Source organism: Paralichthys olivaceus, chromosome 13 (genome assembly GCF_024713975.1).
Source record: "Paralichthys olivaceus isolate ysfri-2021 chromosome 13, ASM2471397v2, whole genome shotgun sequence".
Classification (NCBI taxonomy): Eukaryota; Metazoa; Chordata; class Actinopteri; order Pleuronectiformes; family Paralichthyidae; genus Paralichthys; species Paralichthys olivaceus.
Genome location: NC_091105.1, coordinates 9316423 through 9338673, shown reverse-complemented (window position 1 = coordinate 9338673; position 22251 = coordinate 9316423). Strand labels below are relative to the sequence as shown.

The window sequence follows — 22251 nt, the reverse complement described above, 5'->3', positions numbered from 1 at the left end:
GAGGCTGATGAGCCATGTCTAAAACATCTAAGATGTGTTTGTTTTCCATCTCAATGCGTAAGAGGAAAAAGCATAGATGTGACTTGACAAATATTTTGACCATCATTGATATGAGTCTCCTGGAAAAACATGACTCGGACAGGAAGTGCTGGTCTGTCAATGATTGGAGAATGTCGGTGGGTGTTGCAGTGTTTTCCTTATCGCCATTGGATTTCCTCTCCGCCGCTCAAAGCTGCTGCTGCTGCGTCTCCAGACACTTCCTGCACCGAGCCACAGTTTTCATAGCGAGCGGCTGTCTGTCGTCGTGAGAGGGGGGGACAGCATGAGGTAATTGTGGCCATATCGCTTCTTTGTCGCGTCATCAGCTCAAGTCTCCCGCAGTCACACTCAGATTGCGAGTGTTCGTGTCTTTGCTGCACAGAATCAAACATCTCCCTTTAGCTAGCGTTGCCATGTAACGTTATCTGCGCTAACTTTGGATTCTCGTTACACCGAACGAGAGATGAGACGTGAACATGTCCAGCTGGAGCTTCTCCTTGAACCCACGGTGAGACCTGATGTCTTTTTAATTTTATACCATTTTTACCGTGACATTATTCTGCTTGAACTTTTTATCTACATGTTGACTAGCAAAACTGCTAGCTCCGGCTAACTGTCACAGCGTTGTCAAGCTGCACTTCACAGCATTAATCAACATTAGCTCGCGTTCGTCATCACTTTGACTCAGCGTTTACTACTTTTCATGTATTTTAAACTCTTTTATTTTTGTAAATAACCTCAAAGCTGTAGCGGTTAGCTTCTTTAGCTAGCTGCTTAAGTGCACTCAGTATAGTTAGCTGTCAACCTGCTAGCTAACGTTGGTTAAAGTTCAGCGTCCAGAGCTTTTACTTTGGATCATCAGTGTTTTTAAGGGACGAGCTCTTTATCCGACTGTTTGTTGTGTCATTGTGTCATTCAGCTCAAAGTGTAAGCTGACAGAAAGTTGCCCAAAATACCACGGATCCGTCAACAACCAGCTCATTGTGTGGGAGACTGAATTAGCCTCCTGATATTATTATTTCTGGGTGTCCCCGCCCTGCATTTCAAGGACGTAAGGTGCAACAATGGGCATCAGTGAGCTCCTTTCTTTCTTCTCTGTTTTATCAGGACAGGACATCAGCCAAGTATTGATATTGTCTGCACCACAGTTTGTTTCCTGGCTGAGTGTGACCAGTTTATTAATTTAGGGTCTACCAAGTCCCACAGTGATAGTCCAGTAACTGTACTTTGACTTACTAAAGTCTAATGGATTGTATCCTGCTGATGCAACATACCTGTTACCTCTCATCCATATAGATTAACAATTATATAATCAGAGAGAAGTCACTGTATTAGGATGCATCATATACACAGGCAGATATCTTTGTCATTAATCACAATTGTTTTCTTTGTTTCGTCCTTTTTAATCACACTCACGAACCAAATGATTTATTGTGAAAACATTTGTTCAGTAAGACTGTTAAATACTAATGCACATTGTTAAGCTTATAAAATCCAGTGCCACTCAGGTCAGCATTTTTTGCGAAATCTCAATCTCAGATTCAGATTGTGAAAGAGACTCTGTCCTAAATCCTAAAACCCCCAAACCCACTGTGGTCATTCTCATTCGACTTTTCATGCAAAATAATATCGTGTCTCAGCAATTCGTTTGAGGATGTGTGACTCTGAGTCACTGCATGCTGCAGTAAAGGCACACCTAAGGTCAAGGGGCATGATGGAGCCTGTGTTGCTTCACCCTGTAGTTGGTATCTTATCATGGAAGTCCTGCTCTCTGCTTATTCTTTTCATTCATTTACTTTGCACTGTGAAATCTAGGTCAATTATAGACATACATTTTTCAACGTATACACTTTAGTTTGTTTGTTTCTTCCGTGTGAATCAATAATCTAACTACTCAAAACCCTGTAGTGTGTAGTTTAATGGATCACACTCATGTTAAAGCTCTGCTCGTCTTTACTTTGTTTCATTTTTTAAAATGGTCTCTTTCCCTTCTTTCACCTCATACAGGAACAGAGATCTTAGGGAGGGAACGTGAGGCTTGACTCATGACGTAAACCAAGCACCCACCTGGAACCGTCTCCTTGTTTGTCTTTTGTTTTGTTTCTGTTTTTGATTTTGTTTTTGATCTTGTCTCCATCTGTCTGACCTTGTGTTCACCCTCCTCTTGTGCAGAGTAGATAATGAAGTAGCGCAACAGCATTTGCTTAAATGAAACCTTAATGTATCACACTACTGTCAGAGGATTGGCCCAGTCATTCCTCCTGTCTGCCTCCTGCATATATCACTGAGATTAAAGATAACACTAGAGGTAACGTCTTGCCTAGCTTACCATATCTTTATGGCATCAATTACATTTCAGACAGCACTTACCATGCACCACACTTTACAGTTTTTAATCTGTGCGTTAATTTAATTTAATTGTTGTAGCCTGTTTAAACAAGTTGTGTTTATTTCTCTCATTCATGCCTAATCAGTTTTTCAATGCAACTTGAGTTTTTCTATAATTATTTAAAGATTTATTTTTAATGTTGTGTAGCTGCTCAGCTGCCTTAAATTGTTATCACAATAGGCAGCTTTAAGTTCTGTTGTAAACTTGTTTTTTTACTTAAGCAATCTTTGTGGAAAACACTTGTTTGAATGACAGTGTTGTCTAATCACTCACTTCAAATGGCAGTTTCCATTTTCACTGGATAAATACTCTTAACAGAAGAACCTTTGAACTGGAAGGAATCATTTTTCTTATCAATTGAAGTGTGAACAGGACTTCTTTTTGTGACTATGTTTCTTGAAACCAAGCACTGAATGATTTTGTGAAGATTTCAGGGATAAAGTTCTCAGACTGACATTTAAATACATTTTCCCTGCAAGTCTTGAGGAGACGGCCAAATTCCACTCTTCACACCTCTGACCATAGAAAAAACCTCCCTCTAATTTGCTAGATGTAATTTTCCTGATAAACCTTGCCCACTTCATCAGAGAGGATGCGATCCCCAGAGCCCTCTTCACCTTCTCCAGCAGAAGCCCTCCTCCATGGACAGTTTGCGAGCTGGGGATCAGGCAGTAGCAGCAACAATAACAGCTGCCCCAACAGCCCTGGTGGTCCAGGCGGACTCTCCCCCGCTGCCTCTCCTACTCTGGCTCCGGCCTCAAACTATGCCTTGACACTCACCCACACCCACATACATATCCAGCGCTTGTCAACACGACTGGGAAAGGAAGCCCGTCTCCTCTTGCCTTTATCGGAGCTAGTGGGTTGCAGCTGCCCCCGTGCCCCTGCACCTCCTCTTCTGGTGCTGTACTGGTACCAACCAGGGAAACGACGGAAAGGGGTGTCCCGGCGGAGGCAGGTCAGGGCGTACCGGGCAGAAAGCCGGCCTGAGGCTGAGAGGTGGTCGGCTGCGGTGCAGTGTCTCCTCAGAGGTGTGACCGTCACTGCTGACACAGGTGAGTGTGTCTCAATAGATCCTGGTTTCTCTAGTTGAAGCATTTGTTTATATTTCAGCCAAACTACCAGTTTGAGTTTGTCTCACTATGTCATCAAGTTCATTTTGCAGAGGCAACTTTTTAAAAATCAGATTAGATCATTTGTTAACACTAGGTCTGCAACTTTTTAAGAATGAATGAATCTGCAAATTGTTTAATTAATAGAGTCATCTTTTGGTCTGCATGAGAAAATTGTGGAAATGCCAACCACAATTTCGTAATGACAAACTAACATCATCAAATGACTTCTTGTACCGACTGTATTATATATCGTTTGTATAACAACATAAAAGCTCGAAATAATTTTTTTAGAAACACTTGAAACTGTTATTCAATAATGTTTTAGTTGAATAATCATTCAGTCAATCAAGAGTTGCAGCCTTGGTGAACAGCATATCACCAACAATGTTTGTCTGAATTGCAAAAATTCTGAACTCCTGAATTTGCTCTGTTTTAATTAAGGGACTTTGTGGAGTAAATGGCTGTGTTAAAAGAGCAGTGGTCATAATTTACATACGATAACATTTTAATTTAACAGTTACTGTGGCTCACTTCAATCTTTGACTCTGAATCAAGTCTTGAATTCCTGTTGTTTACTACCAGAAGCCACACAATGTTACCTCTCGCTGCCTTGATTTATGCCTCCTTTGTAAATGCTTAGAGTAAGTATAGAGTAATGTCACAGTGACCGAAGACCTTTCTGTATATACAGTTCACTGAGGGCACGAGTGGTTGAGCATTTTAGGGTTTATCTCACTGAAAAAAAACTGAATTACCATTAATACACAATAAGATGTTGTGAAATGTATTATGTATCGTACTTAGTTAGGATTTCTTCTGTTCTTTTCACCTAATGATGTCTTTTCCTTGGGTTTATTCATCCATAATCCTTCTCATCTTTCTTTCTTCACCCTTATCTGTCCTGCACACACGGTCTGTATCATTCACTGTCAAATGTAGAGACAGAGAGGGTGGGTCCTCTGCTGCTTTCCACCCCTTCCCACGCACTGTGTCCCTCAGACTGTAAAGTCAGACAGATAGAAAGGTCCCACTCAGTGTTTACTTCCACTTAGTTTATATGTGCATCATCTACTTAACCAGCACCCCCCATCTTTTCTTCTCTCCTTCCTCTTCTTAAATCTTTCACCCTTAATCTCTTTCACTGGATTGCGTGTTTTCCTCAGGCTTTACCAAAAATATCTCTCTCATTTTCTATTTCCTTCAGTCCTCTGTTTGTCTGCAGTCTGCTCCTGCCTCATCGTATTTCAATCCATTCTATTTTCTTCAGTTTAGACCGCTTGACCTCTTGTTTCTCTTCCACTCACTGTGCTCACATAGCCTTTATTCCTTCTAGATTTCTCTGTGTCATTCTCTCACCTAATCGCTCTATTTGTCATCATTTGTTTTTGTGAATTGTTATGCTTTTAGTTGTGGGTTTTCTGTTAATTTGCTTTATTGTCCTTTGTTGCATAATCCAGGATTATCTGAGAGTGTAGTCACGTCATCAGAATCAGAATCAGAATCCTTTATTGTCAGTGTTTAACATTGTCACCAACATTCAACATTGAAAATTCTTTTTGCAGCTCTTCTTGTTACAGCAGCGATTAACCGATTTTAGAAATCAGACAGAATCAAGAAGTAAAAAAAGTAAAACAATTCAAATGTACAGTTTTCTTTGTATTTTTTTTTCTTTATAAAAGCACAGCTAAAAGATAAACATATTAAAGTGTGACAGTGCAGTAACAGTATAATAATGACAGTGCAGATTGTACAGTAGGACAGTCTGACTGTCCACCTGAGTAGTAGTGCAAAAAAGTAATGATTTTGTGCAAGTCATCTCCATCACTGTTCCATTGACATCCATCTGTAAAACACAAAATCTTAGACTGGTGAGCTAAATGTAGAAGGGCTTTGCTTATTCCAAGCTCCAGCTGGGCTGATAACACAGTAGAGAAGAACAGCGTCCCACACAGCGGTTGGTTAGATAGTAAATGATTTAACTCTGCACACAGTTGCTTTAGTTTTTCCTACCTTGTTTTATTTATTGCCTATGTTCTATATTCTGAATGCTTACATTTTCCTTGCCCGTGTGTATGAATTGAAATGATTAATAGATGTTCTCTTGACTAACAACAAGTAAATCCTTTGAAGGGAAATAGAAAAGGCTCAAATAGTTGAATGTACTCAAAGGTTTGAGCAACACTGTGCAATGACAGCTTAGTTTACGTCCCAGTTGGCTGGCTTTGAAAATGCAGTCAACCTCTAGTTCCTTTCTTTGTTTTAACTTACTTTCACTCTCCCTTCCTTTTTCATGAAGAATTTTCAAGAAGTCTGCTACCTCGTCCCAAGCGACTACTGTTATTGGTCAATCCCTTCAGTGGGAGAGGCCAGGCGATGCAGTGGTGTCAGACCACCATCCTGCCAATGATCAGAGAAGCCAATATCAGCTACAACCTTATACAGACAGGTAACACGTCACAGCAATAGAAGCATCATGAGGCAGATAAAACATTTCGATAAAACATACATGTGTAACAGGGGTTCATCTTTATTGGATTTTTTCATAATCTGTCTCAGAGCGTCAGAACCACGCAAGGGAGCTCATCCGGGAGATATCGCTCCCAGAGTGGGATGGCATCATCATTGTTTCCGGAGACGGCCTGCTGCATGAGGTTTGTAATGCGTCTGTCTGTGCAAGAATGGTGGGATTCAATGAGTAAATTATACAGTATTGTGTATTTTATACCACCTTCTTGTATGGGTCAAACTGTCCATCAGTATAATACTGTGTCGTGTTCTTGTAGGTCATTAATGGGCTGATGGAGCGGCCAGACTGGGAACAAGCAATAAAGACACCTGTTGGCATTCTGCCTTGTGGCTCTGGGAATGCACTGGCTGGCTCCATCAACCACCATGCAGGGTAAGCATGCGTTTCATTCATGATTGTAAAGATAAGTAATGTGTGTTTTTCAGTTGTAACAAACACAATTTGGGATCAATAAGTATTTCTGACACTACTTCTTACAGCCCAACTGAAAAGTGTCGACCCAGACAAAGTATGAAGTGCTAATTAAGGATAGTCTTCATGTCAATTTCATCATGAAAACTCGGATATGATTTTTACATCTTAAATGTATGTTAATAAGGTATTACACACAAGCTTTGTTAGACCTTGCACAAGTCTATCTCTGTCTTATAGATAAGACAGAGGTTCAAAGGTACATGGATTTTTCAATTTTAATTGCACAAAATCAGATTAATCTTGTACCATACTCACAAGTTGTTGGGTCTTTTCTTTGTCATCACTTGGTTATCTAGACCAAGATACTGTATCACTGCTGTTTTTGCAGTTCTCTTGTTATCTTGACTTACAAGTGGTTTTGTCTCTTTATATCTCTCAGGTATGACATGTGCCTTCGGGAGCCTCTCCTTTTGAACTGCTGCTTTTTGCTCTGTCGGGGCGGTGTCCGACCCATGGACCTGGTCTCTGTGACAACAAGCCCTGCTCCCTCCAGCAGTCGTACTGCAACACCCAGGAGATTGTTTTCTTTCCTCTCTGTTGCCTGGGGCTTTGTGTCTGATGTGGACATAGAGAGTGAGAGGTGGGTCTGATTGCTTATACATCAACAACATCCATTGTTGGCTTTGGCCATTTACGCATAACTCTAATTCTCCTCTTTATTATATTATAATTAGGAAATCTTACTTGGTTTTCACAACAAAAGCTTTACATGAAATCTTTCCTTATTACAGGTATCGTGGCCTGGGTTCAGCTCGCTTCACCCTCGGCACCCTGGTGCGCATAGCTTCTCTTCGTTCCTACAAGGGTCGACTTTCCTACCTGCCGCCCTCTGTTATCAACACATCACCAGATGCTACACCTCCTCCGCCAAGGAGACCACTCTCCCGTAGTATCACAGAAGGCCTTGAGGGTTTCTGCCGAACGCCCATTCATCGCACCTGCTCTGACATGGGCATCAGCGAACAGAGAAGCCTGCGTAAGGAAGAGGTAGAGAGGGAAAAAGAGGAGAGGCAGAAAGAGAGGGAGAGGCGAAGAGGGAGGGCCAGAGGAGGAGGAACCGGTGTAGTGAGGGCCAGCAGCTTGGCAGAGGACAGAGAGAGGGAGGTGGAGATGGAAGCAGAAGAGGAGCGGTCAGGGATGAGTTCAGAATCAAATGAAAGGGATGAATGCAATATGCGAAGGGAAGAAAGGTTGGCACAGATAAAGGATGAAAGGGAAGAGGAGGGAATTGTAGAGCTACACCCCAGTGAGATGGAGGAGGAGGATAGGAGGAAGGAGAAGGAAGGCAGTGGTGGTTGTGTAGAGGGGGAGGGAGTTTTGCATGCAAGAGAGCTGGGAGAGAGCTATGGGGTAGACATGGGGCGAGAGGCAGATGAAGAGTCAGAGGGTTTCCCTTATCAAGACAGTCCTCAGGAGGCCAGACAGGCACTAAGAAAGAATTCAGCCCCATCAAGCCAGATAGCCAACGCTCTATTTAACCAGCCTCTCAGTCAGGAAGAAGTTGCAGATTCTGGCACGTCATATGGGGTAGAGGACATGGATCTCAATGGAACCTACTACCAGAAAGATCCTTACCCACTAGACGTTGCTCGTGAGCGATCTCTAACCATCTCCTCTCCCTTTCGTCACTCTCCCTTCTCTAACAAGCCCAAGACCTTTGACCAAAACCAGAATGCCTCCAGGCCGAGGCCTCTTTCCCTCCTCCAGCACTCCCACTCAAACTCCCTCCCACCTAAACTCCCCTCCCTCTCTCTGTCTCTGTCTCCCACTCCACCCTCTTCCCCATCTTGTGCCTCTCCACACTCCTCATCCTACCTTGTCCCCCGTCCTAACACGCCAAACTCCACCTCCCCCTCACCCTCTCTACGCACACCGTCCTCATCCTTTAACTTTGACATTGCTGAGCCAGCAGGACCTCATAGGAACCGTCCTTTTGTCTCACTGCCTTTAAACCTCCCTAGGGATGACTTGTTACCCCCACTCGACCAACCCCTTCCCACTAGAGAATGGGTCACCATTGAAGGGGATTTTGTCCTGGTCCTGGCCCTTTATCAGTCCCACCTTGGGGCTGACCTCCATGCTGCACCTCAGGCCAGGTTTGACGATGGACTGATCCACCTCACCTTTGTGCGGGCGGGGATCTCCAGAGCCACTCTACTGAGATTGTTCTTTGCCATGGAAAGAGGAAACCACCACTCCGTCAGCTCGCCGTATGTGAGCCATGTTACCTGCAGGGCGTTCAGGCTGCAGCCTCTGTCTACACGAGGAACCCTCACTGTGGATGGAGAGCTAGTGCCCTATGGGCCGCTTCAAGCACAGGTCAGAAAGAGGAAAAATGGTGCTCGGCCCTGAAGTGGTGTGATGTGTGTGTAGTAACTGTAGGTGACTAGATGTGATGACAATTGTGTGATAAATGTGATTTACGTCACCAATATGTAAATCCATTGCTCATGTAACAGCTATATGCTTTGCATGGCTGAGCCAGATAAAGATTATAGTAACATATTTGCATTATATATATATCGACTGTTTGTTTGGCTGCTTGACTACTGCTTAAACTTGACCGGTTGATTATGAACATCCCTGCTGTCTACAGTACCAATAATTCTGTGGTGTTAGTTACTGTGCAACTTCTCATCTGTAATTATGTTTTTTTCTGATCGATATTTTACAGGTTCACCCTTCTATGGCCCGTCTCATTGTCGGCGACTCTGGAGTACAGATGACCAGATTCTAATCAGGAGTTGGTTGAGCTGATTGACAGATACACTGATGAATTACGTAATCTCTGTTGCCATCCATACTCTGAGAGACGGGGGTGTATGTGTGAGAGACTTAAAATAGCCTAGATTGCAGAAACTGCTTTTCCTGGGATTTAATGAAAGGGATAACCCACCGAGCCACACATCATTGGAGCATGACTGCAGGGATTAATAGCAAATTTGAAAATGGATGAAAATGCGCCTCATTGCACAGCTGTTGGATTATGCTCAGTGTACACTGAGAAGCATGAAAACTGCACAGACTGGGATAATAAGAGGGAAGAACAATCGAATGTAAATGGGATTTTTGTGCAGATAGTGCATGTGTTGGATGTATACATAGTCGTATGCATGCAGAAAAGCACTACCTGATGATTTGCCTTATTTAGAGATGGAGAGCAATCAAATAAAATTTAAAGATTAAATTAAGAGAAACATGAAAATCTATAGAAATACATGCTTGTTCCGACCCTAATAAAATTTCTTCCCAACTCTCCATCTTAAAACCCCTAATGTCCAAATATTTGAGCATAAAAACCTGTCCCTTAAAGGAATGCCTTATCTGACACTGGACAGTACAGTTGTACCTCTGCCCTTTCTTACAAGAATCCTAAAAGTTCTTGATCTCTATCCACCCATCAGAGTGTCCGTCCTCTACATAAAAGCTATGCTTATATTCTCAGACATACTGGTAGACCCATCTACCTACGTGTTTGAGCATGAAACTCATTTGTAAGCATTCATGAAGAATATGTGCATAAAAGTTCACTTTAATCACCATCTTGTTCATTCGATTGAGTGAATGTGAAGCAGCGAGATCAAGATGGGTCATTACATGAGTAGCAGCAAAGGAACCGTTGAACGGTAACAATTGCTGCCATTCTTACATCAGCTTGTTTTTCTTAGCGAGTGGATGCACAATGATGATGTCAGTGATACCAGACTTTGCAGCATATTGAACATAAAAATGTCTTAACAAAGCTTCTTTGTTGTTGGTTTTAGACTGTTCTTTTTTAAGAAATCTCTCAGAATTACAACCATTAGCCATCCTCACTGTTTTATGTCTACGATATATCACTATTCCTGAGTTGTCTTTGGAAGTGTAATTACATGCCTCTGTCAAGTAGCATGTAGTGCAGTTATTTTGCACAGTAACTGGAGTTGGAGCAGCACAGAGAGTCACAACACTAGAATGCACAGTTAGATTTAGTCATGCAGAGTCAGATACATTGTTTTGTTCTATAAAAATGGATGCACTAGTAGCCTTGTCCAGATACAATAAGAACTAGATATTTACATTTCTAGCCTGAAATTTATCAAATATCTCAGTGTAGCTTTTAAAAGTTTGAACTGACTTTGACAAAAAAATCATTTAAAATCTAACATAGTCCAGCAGCTCTGTGTCGTTGGATCAGACTTTTGATCGAGAGATAAAATCAAATGGAGGAAAGACAATTTGCACTGCGAGGAATTAGCCAGTAGTGGAGCCAATCTGTTAATGTAAGTCATAGGTTGAGTTTTAATTTCAAAAAATCTTGAGAACACCAGTGCTTCCAAATTATAAAGTGAATTGAAACAGCAGATCCTGGAGTTAATATCCAGTTATATTTACCTGTTGATACACTTGGTCTGGACAAAGGTTACATCATTAGCATGTGCAGTGTGTCAATCAGTAAGATCATGTGTTGACTGCTTGGGTCATCATCTACATACTGTATGGCATGATCATGCCTGGGCAAATCAATGCTTTTGTATAAAAAGCCTGTAAATTCTGGCTGTCGATCATGAACTGTTCAAACCTGACTGCAGAAAATGTGGAGTAAAACTCTTTGCTCACCAGGCTGTCTTCTTTCTTTTTTCCCTTTGAATGCACAATGTAGCTAGTCTTTACTACAATGACACTGTGCTTACACCGCTGCAGAATACGATTACAACAATGAGTTTAGGCTTGTAACTAAACCTTGTATAGGGAACTATACTCACTTTGAATATAGTTTTGCCAAAATATTTACTGTTGATGTTTAAAGTTATCAAAGTTTACCTCCCTAAACACTGTCATCTGTGGCCATAGCTCAGGCCATGGTGTTATAGACCAATTTGATATGACTCCTCAGTTGTAATGCAACTAAAATGTCTTTAATGGGCTGCCTGTAATTAAATTGTAATTATTCTAAAATAGTGAAAATACATACATAGAATGTACAGTTGATAGCTATACATGATATGTAATAAATGTAACTTGATAAGTTTATCTGGACCAAGTCTCCTCTATTTTCGTCTTTTTAATTTATAGGCTGGAAGGCTGTGATATATAGAGAAGGAAGTTACAACATTCTTTTGGTATCTAATGGCATTGTTTAAAGTACAACCTATAGATTAAGACTGGGTCAACTAATCAGTCACACTATAATAACAAACAAAGGAGATAAATAACTGTTATACCAAATATCATTGTTGTGCTCTTTTCTTCCCTCAGGCCATTCTTAACAGAGCTTTAACTGCCTCACTCTTGTAAATTACTGTAATAATCCCCTTTTTGGGATCAAAATCCTGAGTTTAAGGAAATGTGCAGTGAACTCAAAACAAATAAGAAAACCCTAAAGATCCTTTAATACAGTTTGTTTTCTGTTCTTAAGACAACTAAGTATCTTCTGGAAAAGTTCAGGCATTGTTGTATCATATATATAAACTTTGTTGAATGTATTATATATCCCCTTGGTCCCTGCTAATAATGATGTGCAGTTACCTGTAAACACTCAAACAATCTAGTGTATTTATTACAAAATGTAGTTTATTCTTTATAAATTATATGTATAGAAACATTTGTGCCTGCATCCCTCCATGTAAAGTTTATGAACAGAGTACCAGGTGAAAATGAATTTAAGGTGCAGCAACATGTGACTATTGATGTCAAACACGAACATGATTCACATTAAACCTTCATTTTCATCACTTGATAGAATTGATAGTATTTTGAAAAACCACTGACCGGAAGTATCCCACTCCACTGACACACACACACTATTTCCGGTGTCGCCACCTTCTTTGTCTCCGGTGCAGTGTCTCGGTACCAGCGCTCCGTCCGGTTTTTTTCCACTTAGTTTTTGAGGATATATTTACACATATATCCCTAATTTTTCGATATTGAATGACAGTCGACTCTGAAATATTTATGCCGAAAAGTAAAGCGCCCAAAATGGATGACCTGGACTACAGTAAGTGTGCTAACCGACTAGCTGTTTGCACAGGTTATCGCTAGCTAACCGTGGCTAGTCGTGTATTCGCTGGTGACTCAGTTAAATGTGACACGCTGATCATATTGTGTGTGTATATATATATATGTATTTATGTTCGGGGGGGTGCCTATGTAAAGTTTTTTTTTTGTTGAAATATACCACTAAGATATATTAGCTTAGCCTGAAGAAAACCACATATTGATTGTTTGGCTATGTGGACGAAGCTAGCGTCATAGACATCTCACACCCAGATCTGCCTCCCAAGTTATTCAGCCAGACCTTGTTGAAACGGTGTAGTTCGTATTTTACTGAATTGGTGTCACTGTGGTCGGTGGCGTTGCTCCTGCAGGATGAGTCAAACCGTGCAGGTGATACAGACTGTGGGCGTGGTTGGTGGTGTTGTGGAGCAGCTGTTTGTTTAACCGAGTAAACACACTGGAGGTCTGGAGGCTTCAGGAGCACAGATCACAAGATCTCCCTCTCAGGCTGGTTTGGAAAACATCACGACATCTTTGCTCAACATGCATCACAACAGAAAACGTGACTTTATGTGCAGACAGTTGAAGGACACCAACGTAAAGCTGCTGCAGTTAACGATGTGGTGCTGCAACACACTGCACCTGAACTGTTGTAGAGAGGTGTCACTTTGGAGGCTGCAGTCTGTGGTGCTGTTGAATGTTGTTTTACTCTGACAAATGTTTCTATTATTTCCTCCACATAATGCACATATGTACTCATATGCAATACCTTTTTTATACTGTACACCTCTCTAAAAAGATTTTTTTTAAACTGAATACAATCTTCATATCTGTAGATTTAAATTACAGTTCTTTTGCATGACTTTAGAGATATTTATGTACCTAATAAACCGACAGCTGAAAATATTATGTCCATATATATATTCTCAGCTACCAGTTTGTGAAACCCATGGTGAACAAATACACCAGTGCAATAAATTCAGACTTCATTGAAGTTATGATGTTTATTCTTAGATTAAATTGTTTTATGGTCATTTAACTATATGGTTATCAAGGGTTTGTGGTTCAGTATGCTGCTTTTTACGAAATTCATTATCAGCTATTCATAATATAGATTGATAGATTTAACCCACAATTTAACATTACAATATTTTAAACGTTATACAGTTATATGTTTCCGAGCTGCTGTATTTGATTGCATTATTTTAAGCTCGATGTATGATAAACTGTCTTGAATCAACATGACTGTGGGTTTTTTAGAAGATGTTTGCTCAGAGAAAATAGGATATGTTGATCAGACACATGGAGTCAAATCAGTTCAGGAAACTAACTCAGATGTGAGGCTTTTTTAAAAACCACGTCAAAACAATATTAGAGATATGCTTTTTTTTAATATCTTGTAAATGTGAAGGCCCATTGTAAAATACTATTGTAACATTCTTTAAACCTTTTTTAATAGAATTGCTTTTGTCAAGATGTTACAGAGCAGTCTAAATATCACAGTACATTACTCTGAACACTTTGTAATGACAACTTATTCAACAGAAAGTAGAAAATCAATTAATCTTTATTATATTATGTTGACAGTTGAAATCTCAGTGGCTCTTGAGTTTCACAGCCACTTTGTGCTCTGACTTTTGGTTTCCATTGAGTGAGTCTCTGGAGCATCTTAAAGCTCAGTGTGTGGGCAGCGTTATTCCTCTAATACATTATGTTGAACTCGCTTGTTTTCTTTGCTCAAAAATGTGTAACAAGAAGACATTGGTGAGAAGAGAAAGGGAGACATTAAGGCAACATATAAAAAGTTGTACAATAGCTTTGTTTAAAAGATCATAGGTATTTATCTTTACACAAGCTAAAACTAAACACCAGCATCCTTACTCATTGTCTTTTCATTGCATGTGTTTTATTCACCTTTGGAAACCTTAATTACTACAGCAACTATCCCACTTCCTCCACTCCTTTCCATTGTAAGATAGAAGGAATGGGTCATAGCCAATTTGAGCAACAATGCAGTTCTCAAAATAGTTGTATTTGGAAGGCTTTTTTGTTTCTAATATAGACCTCAGCCTCAGGATATTTGGGTACAGTTACCATTTGTAGCAAAGCAGCAGCAGTAGAGTCATTCTTCTTTTCTTCCCTTACAGTCCCAGTAGACCTGAGCCCAGAGGAGCGCTCTGAGCTGGAGGACATCCGCAGAAGAAAGGGCGTCCTGCTCCAAGAGATCCAGAGGCTCAGGGAGGAATTAAGAGAAGCCATTTTGGAGGTGGAGGGACTGGAGACCAGCACAGAGGGCAGGTAAGAAGAAAATGTTACTGGACTGTAAAATTTTGTTCTGTGTCTCAATTTGCATACTTCAATATCCTCACTTGCCATTTTGTGCTCACAAGTACATTCATACTCATAAGTATGGCAACATTCAGTACACTATAAGCACCTGGATTGTTATGTAGAGGCAGGGACCATCAAAGAAGAGTCAGAGGATGGAGAAAGAAAAATGTTGGTGTCAAAGGGCAATAATTCCCCTGTCCCATGACAGAGGGCACACAAAAGAAAGCAACATATTCATTTTTAATAAACATGAACAAAGCAGTCGTAAGATATTTTGTTGAGTGGGAATTGTGGTTGTTTGTTATGAATATGCTTTCCAGTGAGTGAGTTTAATATGGGGCAATTTGATTTGAGACCCAGCATCAGTGTTTGCATATGTGCTTGATGTAATGAAGGATATTAGAAACTAGTGTTAGTGCATAAAATGTTCTTATTGTTGTGAATATATTTTCTTATGGGGTCTTTTGTAATGTGTTGTGTTTGACCCCTGAGTGGTTTGATCAAAGCTGAAACCGCATCTCTCTGCTCTGCAGTAAAACTCTACAGAAAAGTAGGCATGTGGCAATGGGAAGGAAGAAATTCAATATGGACCCGAAAAAGGTAAAACCCCTCAGTATATTTACAGGCATCATTTGTCTGTGTAAGCTGTGTGGTGTCTGACTGTCTCTGCTCTCTGCAGGGCATCGTGTTTCTGGTGGAGAACGAGTTGCTCAGACACACTCCAGAGGACATTGCTCAGTTCTTGTACAAAGGAGAGGGACTCAACAAGACGGCTATAGGAGATTACCTGGGTGAAAGGTGCTATGCCTACTAATACATTCGGTCCTTTTTTCATTCTGTGTCAGCCTTTGTAACTGTGCTGTCTGTTGCTTCACTGCAGGGACGACTTCAACATCAAAGTTCTTCAGGCTTTTGTTGACCTCCATGAGTTCACTGATCTCAACCTCGTCCAGGCCCTCAGGTAAACTCAGTTCATCCTGGAATTTCCTTTTGTTTTGAACAAGGACAAAACCTCTTTGCTGGTATCCTGACATTCTCAGATAAACAACCCTCAACAATGGAAAGCCCCACTCTCATTGCCAGTTCAACTAAAGGAGGGAAAATTGACACAACAGAGCTGATGTGACTGTTGAAATCCACCTTGAGCAGAATTTGTTTTGTAGAATTGACCTAAACCTCGACCTGTTTCCTGCAGACAGTTCCTGTGGAGTTTCCGTTTGCCTGGTGAAGCTCAAAAGATTGACAGAATGATGGAGGCCTTTGCTCAGAGATACTGCCACTGCAACCCTGGTGTCTTCCAGAGCACAGGTAAATACAAACACTCCAAATCATACTGCTTTATGTAAGGTAGGCTTTACAGCAAATAAAGCTTCTTTTCTGTAGTGGCTGGATCACAGGAAGGGGCCAATCAACATTTTTTTACATTTGAGTTTACATTTAATTGGCAGCTCTTTTACACAATTACCCTCTTACTAGAAATGAGGCTGACAACTTGTAAACATTGCTTTTCAGTAAAAGCTTTTTGTGTTTATGGTTATATTCATTATTTCCTTAAAGATTCCCTGTGGAGTTTTCCATTGTTTCTATTGTGTGTTAGTAGAGACTTTAAAAGTTTAATATACCAGCCAACAACAATTTTCTATGTAAAAAGGAAGTTGAGTAATGGTGTCTGAGCTGAGGATCAAGTGACACTCCCTCACTTGTTGTGATCCAATCTTCTATGTTCTCGTGTTCGTGTCACATGATACACAACTGGACACAATCAAACTTTTGCTCCTTTTCAGGCTTTGACATCTTTCATATTAAACAAACACTGTAAACATACCGGTCACTTGCCAAGGACTGTGCTTTTAAGCCAGAAACTCTGAGGCTACACCTTTTTTTTTTTTTTTTACAGCTTTTATACAGTTTAACTGGCTTCTAGCCACCATGCAGGCCAGCTGAGAGCTTAATTATTTACAGACCAATGCATCTTAAGAACTAAATTCATTACTGCTGCAATCTCCTTCATGTCTCTCCTGTTTGCAGACACATGTTATGTGCTGTCATTTGCCATCATCATGCTGAACACGAGCCTCCATAACCCCAACGTGAGGGACAAACCTGGATTGGACCGCTTCATCTCCATGAACCGAGGCATCAACGAGGGAGGAGACCTGCCGGAGGATCTGCTCAGAGTATGATGATCTCTTTGTTTTCTTTCTTGGCTGGTGGTCAAGTGACAATTGACATGACAATTAAAATGAAGTAAATTTTTTAAGCTAAGTTTATTATCATATCTTTCACTGTAGAATCTCTACGAAAGCATTAAAAATGAGCCCTTCAAGATCCCCGAGGACGACGGCAATGACCTGACACACACATTCTTCAACCCGGACAGAGAGGGCTGGCTCCTTAAACTCGGTGAGATGATGCCAGTGAGGCCTCTAAGCTTTGTTGGGGAGTGCTAATTGGAACATGCCAGCTTTAATACAGTTGAACTAACAAACAAACTCTGTTTATCAAGGTTAAAGATGCATATTTGAAGGATCTAGTGAGAAATCCTGATCTGTGTGTCACTGTACTCTGTTCTCTTCTGAGGCTTTATGCTATGATGAACCCACCGTCCTGTCTCTGAGGTTTGCTGGCTCTTTGCCTCCACCTGAATTGTCATCTCACATTGATTCAAGCATTACTGGAGCACAAAGGAGAGCGAGAGACTCACTTTCTTTCACCACGGCAAAAAAATTGGATTGTTTTCTTTTGCATGGCGGGGCCTGTGATCTGTGTGTCACTAATATCATTTCTCTCCCTCTCCTTTTTCCCCCTCTCCCTTTCTCTTTTTGTCCTCTGTCTCCCTCTGAATCCTCTGGTCCCTTTTGTGTCTGCTTCTTCCCTGCGATTTCCACCCTCTACTGCTGCTGCTTGTTTTCTCAGGAGGTATGTACGGTCAGAGTTGTTGTAGTTAAAACAGTTGTAGAAACAGTAGCCACATAGTTTGCTGTAAGAATGTAAACTAGACTAATATTTCTTCCACTTTAACCGCTAAAGAAAAATAATTTCCCTCTCACTCATCCGACCATGTTGTTGTTTTTCAGGTGGACGGGTGAAAACCTGGAAACGGCGGTGGTTCATTCTCACAGACAACTGTCTTTATTACTTTGAATACACCACAGTAAGTCTTGGTTCCCTCTCTCGTGTGACACATCTAGATGCATCAGGTTCAGTAAACACGATTCTAAAAAGCTTTGGATGGTTACTGTGTTTAGTCACGAGTGTATTTGTATTGTTAGTTCTGCTAAACTATTATAGAATTTAGAGCATTTTTTGATTATTTTGCGATAAATTGTTCTGAACCCCATCTACATAGAAGATTTAATTAGTGAAATAATACATATTTAGTAATATGCATTTAATAAGACAGTAGATTGGTTATTTAACCTGGCTTGTCATATTGGTTCTGAATTAAGTGTGGTAATTTGTTTAAAGCCAACAACCTGACAATTATTGAAGAAATTATTGTTTGGACTTTAATTGTTCTTTTTAAGTCCTCTTGGGCCTGATAAATAAAATCATTTTTGTGTGTTTCATTAACAGGATAAGGAGCCGCGAGGTATAATTCCCTTGGAAAACCTAAGTATCCGTGAGGTTGAAGATCCAAGGAAACCAGTAGGTTTGCTTTCCTGGTTAACTTTATAGTCAAGTCTAAGTATCATAATTGTTGTTCTAAGCTTCCTTCTCCTTCTCCCAAAAGAACTGCTTTGAGTTGTACATCCCCAACAACCGCGGTCAGCTGATCAAGGCGTGTAAGACAGAGGCTGATGGGAGAGTGGTGGAGGGGAACCACATGGTGTACCGCATCTCCGCCCCCACACCAGAGGAGAAGGACGAATGGATCCATAGCATCAAGTACGTAAATAGAAAATGAATTTCCTTTTCCCACTGCCGAGATGGTGCATGCACCTTTTAATTGCTCATTCACTAATATTTCTTTGTCATCCGTCCAGATCTGCCGTCAGCGTGGATCCCTTCTATGAAATGCTCGCAGCCAGGAAGAAACGTATATCACTGAAGAAGAAGGAGGAACAACCGTAAATGATCCCCTTCATTCACTTCGTCTTCCTCTGTCCTTCACGTCTCTCCTTCCAACACAGGACACATTTTTTCTCTGCTCTTTGCTACCTGCGGTCGTAGGTTTTGTTTTGCCACCTTCCCTCACGCATCCAGAGTGAAGAGCTCATCCACTATGGCTGCTTGTTATCTTAGTTCTTAATGCTACTGCTGTTATATTCAACTCAACACACTATAGCCACAACACGTCTGTCCTGTCCTCTCACCACATCTCTCATTCAGCATTTAATTAAACTGTGAAACAAGTCATAAGCCATATTCACACTAATGCAGACCATTTCAAAAACAGCTTTCCTGTTTTGGCCTTTAATTTATTCACCAAATGTGGACAAATTTACAAATGTTGGGAACAAGTAGGATTCAAAAAGGCTATGATTTCCATAATTTCTGGTTGTCCTGATTATTTTAAGAATCGTATTTAAGTGTTATTTCTTTCACACAGTTAATTCACAAAGTAAATACTTACTATTGTTGGTGCATGCCTAATGAAAGGCATCTTATATTTGTGTATTTTATTGGCTTCTCAGCATCTATAAGATTCACAACCTAAAAAGTCTATTGTGGATCAAAAGCGTTCAGAGATGTGTCACCATTAGTGTGAATATTGTTTTATTCAGGTTAGCAAGCAGCTTCAGTTTTTCATGAATTCTTCTTTCAGATGGATGAATGCTGTCTAAATGAGAAATTGCCTTTCTTGATTGTCCTTACCCCAGACAAAATGTGAATTCACAACTCAAACACACTACATGAAGTTACATTTGGTCAGGAAGGAGGAAAAACAAAAGCAGCAAATGATTTTAGAATTTCTGAGATGTGTCTATTACTCAACAGCTTTAGGCACACAATACATCTGTCCATTGTAAAATCAGCTCTTATATACTGTAACCATTATGTGAGGAAAATGTCACCAGGCAGCTGATGATCTTAATATATGATTGCTCCTTGAGATAAAATAAATCACTGAAGTATTAAAGGACCAGTGTGTAGGATTTAGAGGAATATGTTGGTGTAAAACTTAAACATTAATAAGTTTTTATTTGTGTATAATCACCTGACACTAGGGTTTATCTAGGGTGGGTCCTTCATAGCTACATAGAGTGAAAGGTCTTTTCCACACATTTACGCCATATTGCATCATCACATTTCTGCAGTTAGTAGAAGCAGACAAAACAAACTACAGCTCTGGATATGACCTTTCTTGTTTTTGGCCACTTTAGATTCTCTTGCATGCTTATGAAGGGAAGGGGGATAGTTGGGGTATTATGTTGGTCGCAATTTGCTATCTTACCACTAGATGTCAGTAAATCCTACATACTGGTCTTTCAAATAGTTAGTCTCCTTGCTAACAGCTGCTTTCAGCTCACAGAGAAAACTTGTATATTTTCTTCAGCATGTTTATTAACATGTCTGAAAACAAGTGAAATAGAAACCCAGTCCAGGGCTTCGTTATCCATTCCTTTATAACACTATATTGAACAGTTATCATCATGTCCTCTCATATTTAACCTTGCAGCATGCCATAAATCATTTCCTGCTTGTTCAGCACTACAAGACAACCACTGAACTCTCTCTCTCCAGTAATAACATCCCTTAGAGCTGGATCTTTCCGCTTACACAAGTTTCATGAATCACAAAGGCAGCTCATTACAATGTATACTTTTTGTACATAGATGTTAGCATATTTGTTTACGATACACATAGAAATGATTTAATTTATTCTTTATCTTTTGTTAAATTCTGATTTTTGTACGAGCTACTGTAGACCTGCATGTTGATAAACGGAGGCATCGGTTGTAGTCACCGATGCGTTGCTGATCATGCTAGTGCACTGAATTGAAAAGTGTTAGTGTTCCCTGTTGAAATTGCATTTAATGTGGAAGCTGATTTATGCCTAAAGTAAATTGTCACTATTATAGTTTCTTTGGAGAAGATAATTAGGAGATTTCGTCTGATTTAATTCCAGATCTTGTTGTAAATCAGACTCAGTAAAGCACAAACAGAAATTATTCTCACTGTCTGTTAAACTAATGTTTTTCTTCCATTGGCGCCTGCTGTCCTGCAGTTGTTCATCATATTACAATGATAAAAACGAACAGACAACAAAACAAGGAACACTAATAAATCTCTGATCCATTACGTGATAGTAAAATCATATAGATGTAATGAATCACTAACAAGTTTAGCTTTGTGTCCAGTGATAGATTTGCTTGACTTCCAGTACATAAACTGTTATTTCTGGTAGTTTATCGAAGTTGGCATTTTTAGATGGTAGGAACAATTATCTACTGCACTTTATCGATTTTAGCATTTTGAAGAAAATGCTGTGACTTTGACTGACGATACAACTCCGGTACTCTGTAGCGCCCTCTACTGGTGGTCCCACAGAGACACAAATACGCGCACACTGCAATATGCTGATGGGTGAATCACGAACTGTGTTGAAATGTACCACGCCATCTGCTGGTCAGTTCCAGCCGTAGCCGCAACAGTTTCTGTATTAGCTCATCCGATAGAGATTGTGTTGCATGAAGCTGAACGGAGTCTTTTCTGTGTGATCCAAACATTTCCACCTTTTTTTTTTTAAAGCCAGTGATTGGTTGTTCGAGCACAGATCAATGATTGCCTGTTACTCTCCCACTTCATCAAACTGACCTGAAGGCCTAATTGTATAACCATGTTTGTGCTTGCACACAGCACATGGGCTGTCTGTAGGCCTCCACCTTCTGGGTATTCTTGAAGTGCAAAGTTGCCAAAAAACGTACTGTCCGGACACATAATGTTTCCTTTATAACAACAGAATGAACACAGAAACGATCCAACCAAAACTGGTCCTCTGTCTCTGATTCCTTTGACCCCCACAGTCACCTCTTTAAGAAAACACCTTTATTTTGTATTTATTTATTTTTATTTACTGTGAGGTGAAGAGGGATAGATTATCTGTACATGTAGCAAAAGGAAAAACACGATACATTGGTGCCAGAAAACTACTGTGTAACAATAAACGGTGAACAGAGATGACGGACTCGTGGTTTTGTTTTTGTTGGTTTTTGTCTGATATTTCATTTGTGTGATGAAGTGTTTGTTTAATTGGGATATTAAGTCACATTAGTTCAGTACAATTTGGGCCTTTGCAGTTGTAGGAGTTCATGAATTGATGGAAAGATAAGAACTTTAGAAGATGTCTCTGAGACTAAACAGTTTTTTCGCTGGTTGTCGTCTTCATTGTGGCGAAACATGAATATTTTTAAATTAAAACTGTGATAATCAGTAAATAGCCCAGAAGAGACACT

At 40.3% G+C, this 22251-nt stretch overlaps 2 protein-coding genes across 2 annotated transcripts; both read left to right on the top strand.

The window, feature by feature from the left end:
• The first annotated feature begins 190 nt into the window (after positions 1-190).
• sphk2 (sphingosine kinase 2) lies at positions 191-11145 on the top strand. Its single transcript, XM_020092942.2, has 9 exons — positions 191-327; positions 422-547; positions 2047-3483; positions 5840-5989; positions 6100-6194; positions 6327-6442; positions 6924-7124; positions 7276-8863; positions 9219-11145. The coding sequence occupies exons 3-9, from the start codon at positions 3021-3023 to the stop codon at positions 9279-9281; spliced, it is 2676 nt and encodes an 891-aa protein (XP_019948501.1). The 5' UTR covers positions 191-327; positions 422-547; positions 2047-3020; the 3' UTR covers positions 9282-11145.
• A 1174-nt stretch (positions 11146-12319) lies between these two features.
• cyth2 (cytohesin 2) lies at positions 12320-21976 on the top strand. Its single transcript, XM_020093057.2, has 12 exons — positions 12320-12521; positions 14668-14818; positions 15385-15451; positions 15531-15649; positions 15732-15812; positions 16047-16159; positions 16880-17028; positions 17143-17254; positions 17929-18005; positions 18428-18499; positions 18585-18739; positions 18838-21976. Exons 1-12 carry the CDS (start codon positions 12455-12457, stop codon positions 18923-18925), a joined length of 1251 nt encoding a protein of 416 aa, XP_019948616.1. The 5' UTR covers positions 12320-12454; the 3' UTR covers positions 18926-21976.
• Positions 21977-22251: the final 275 nt, after the last annotated feature.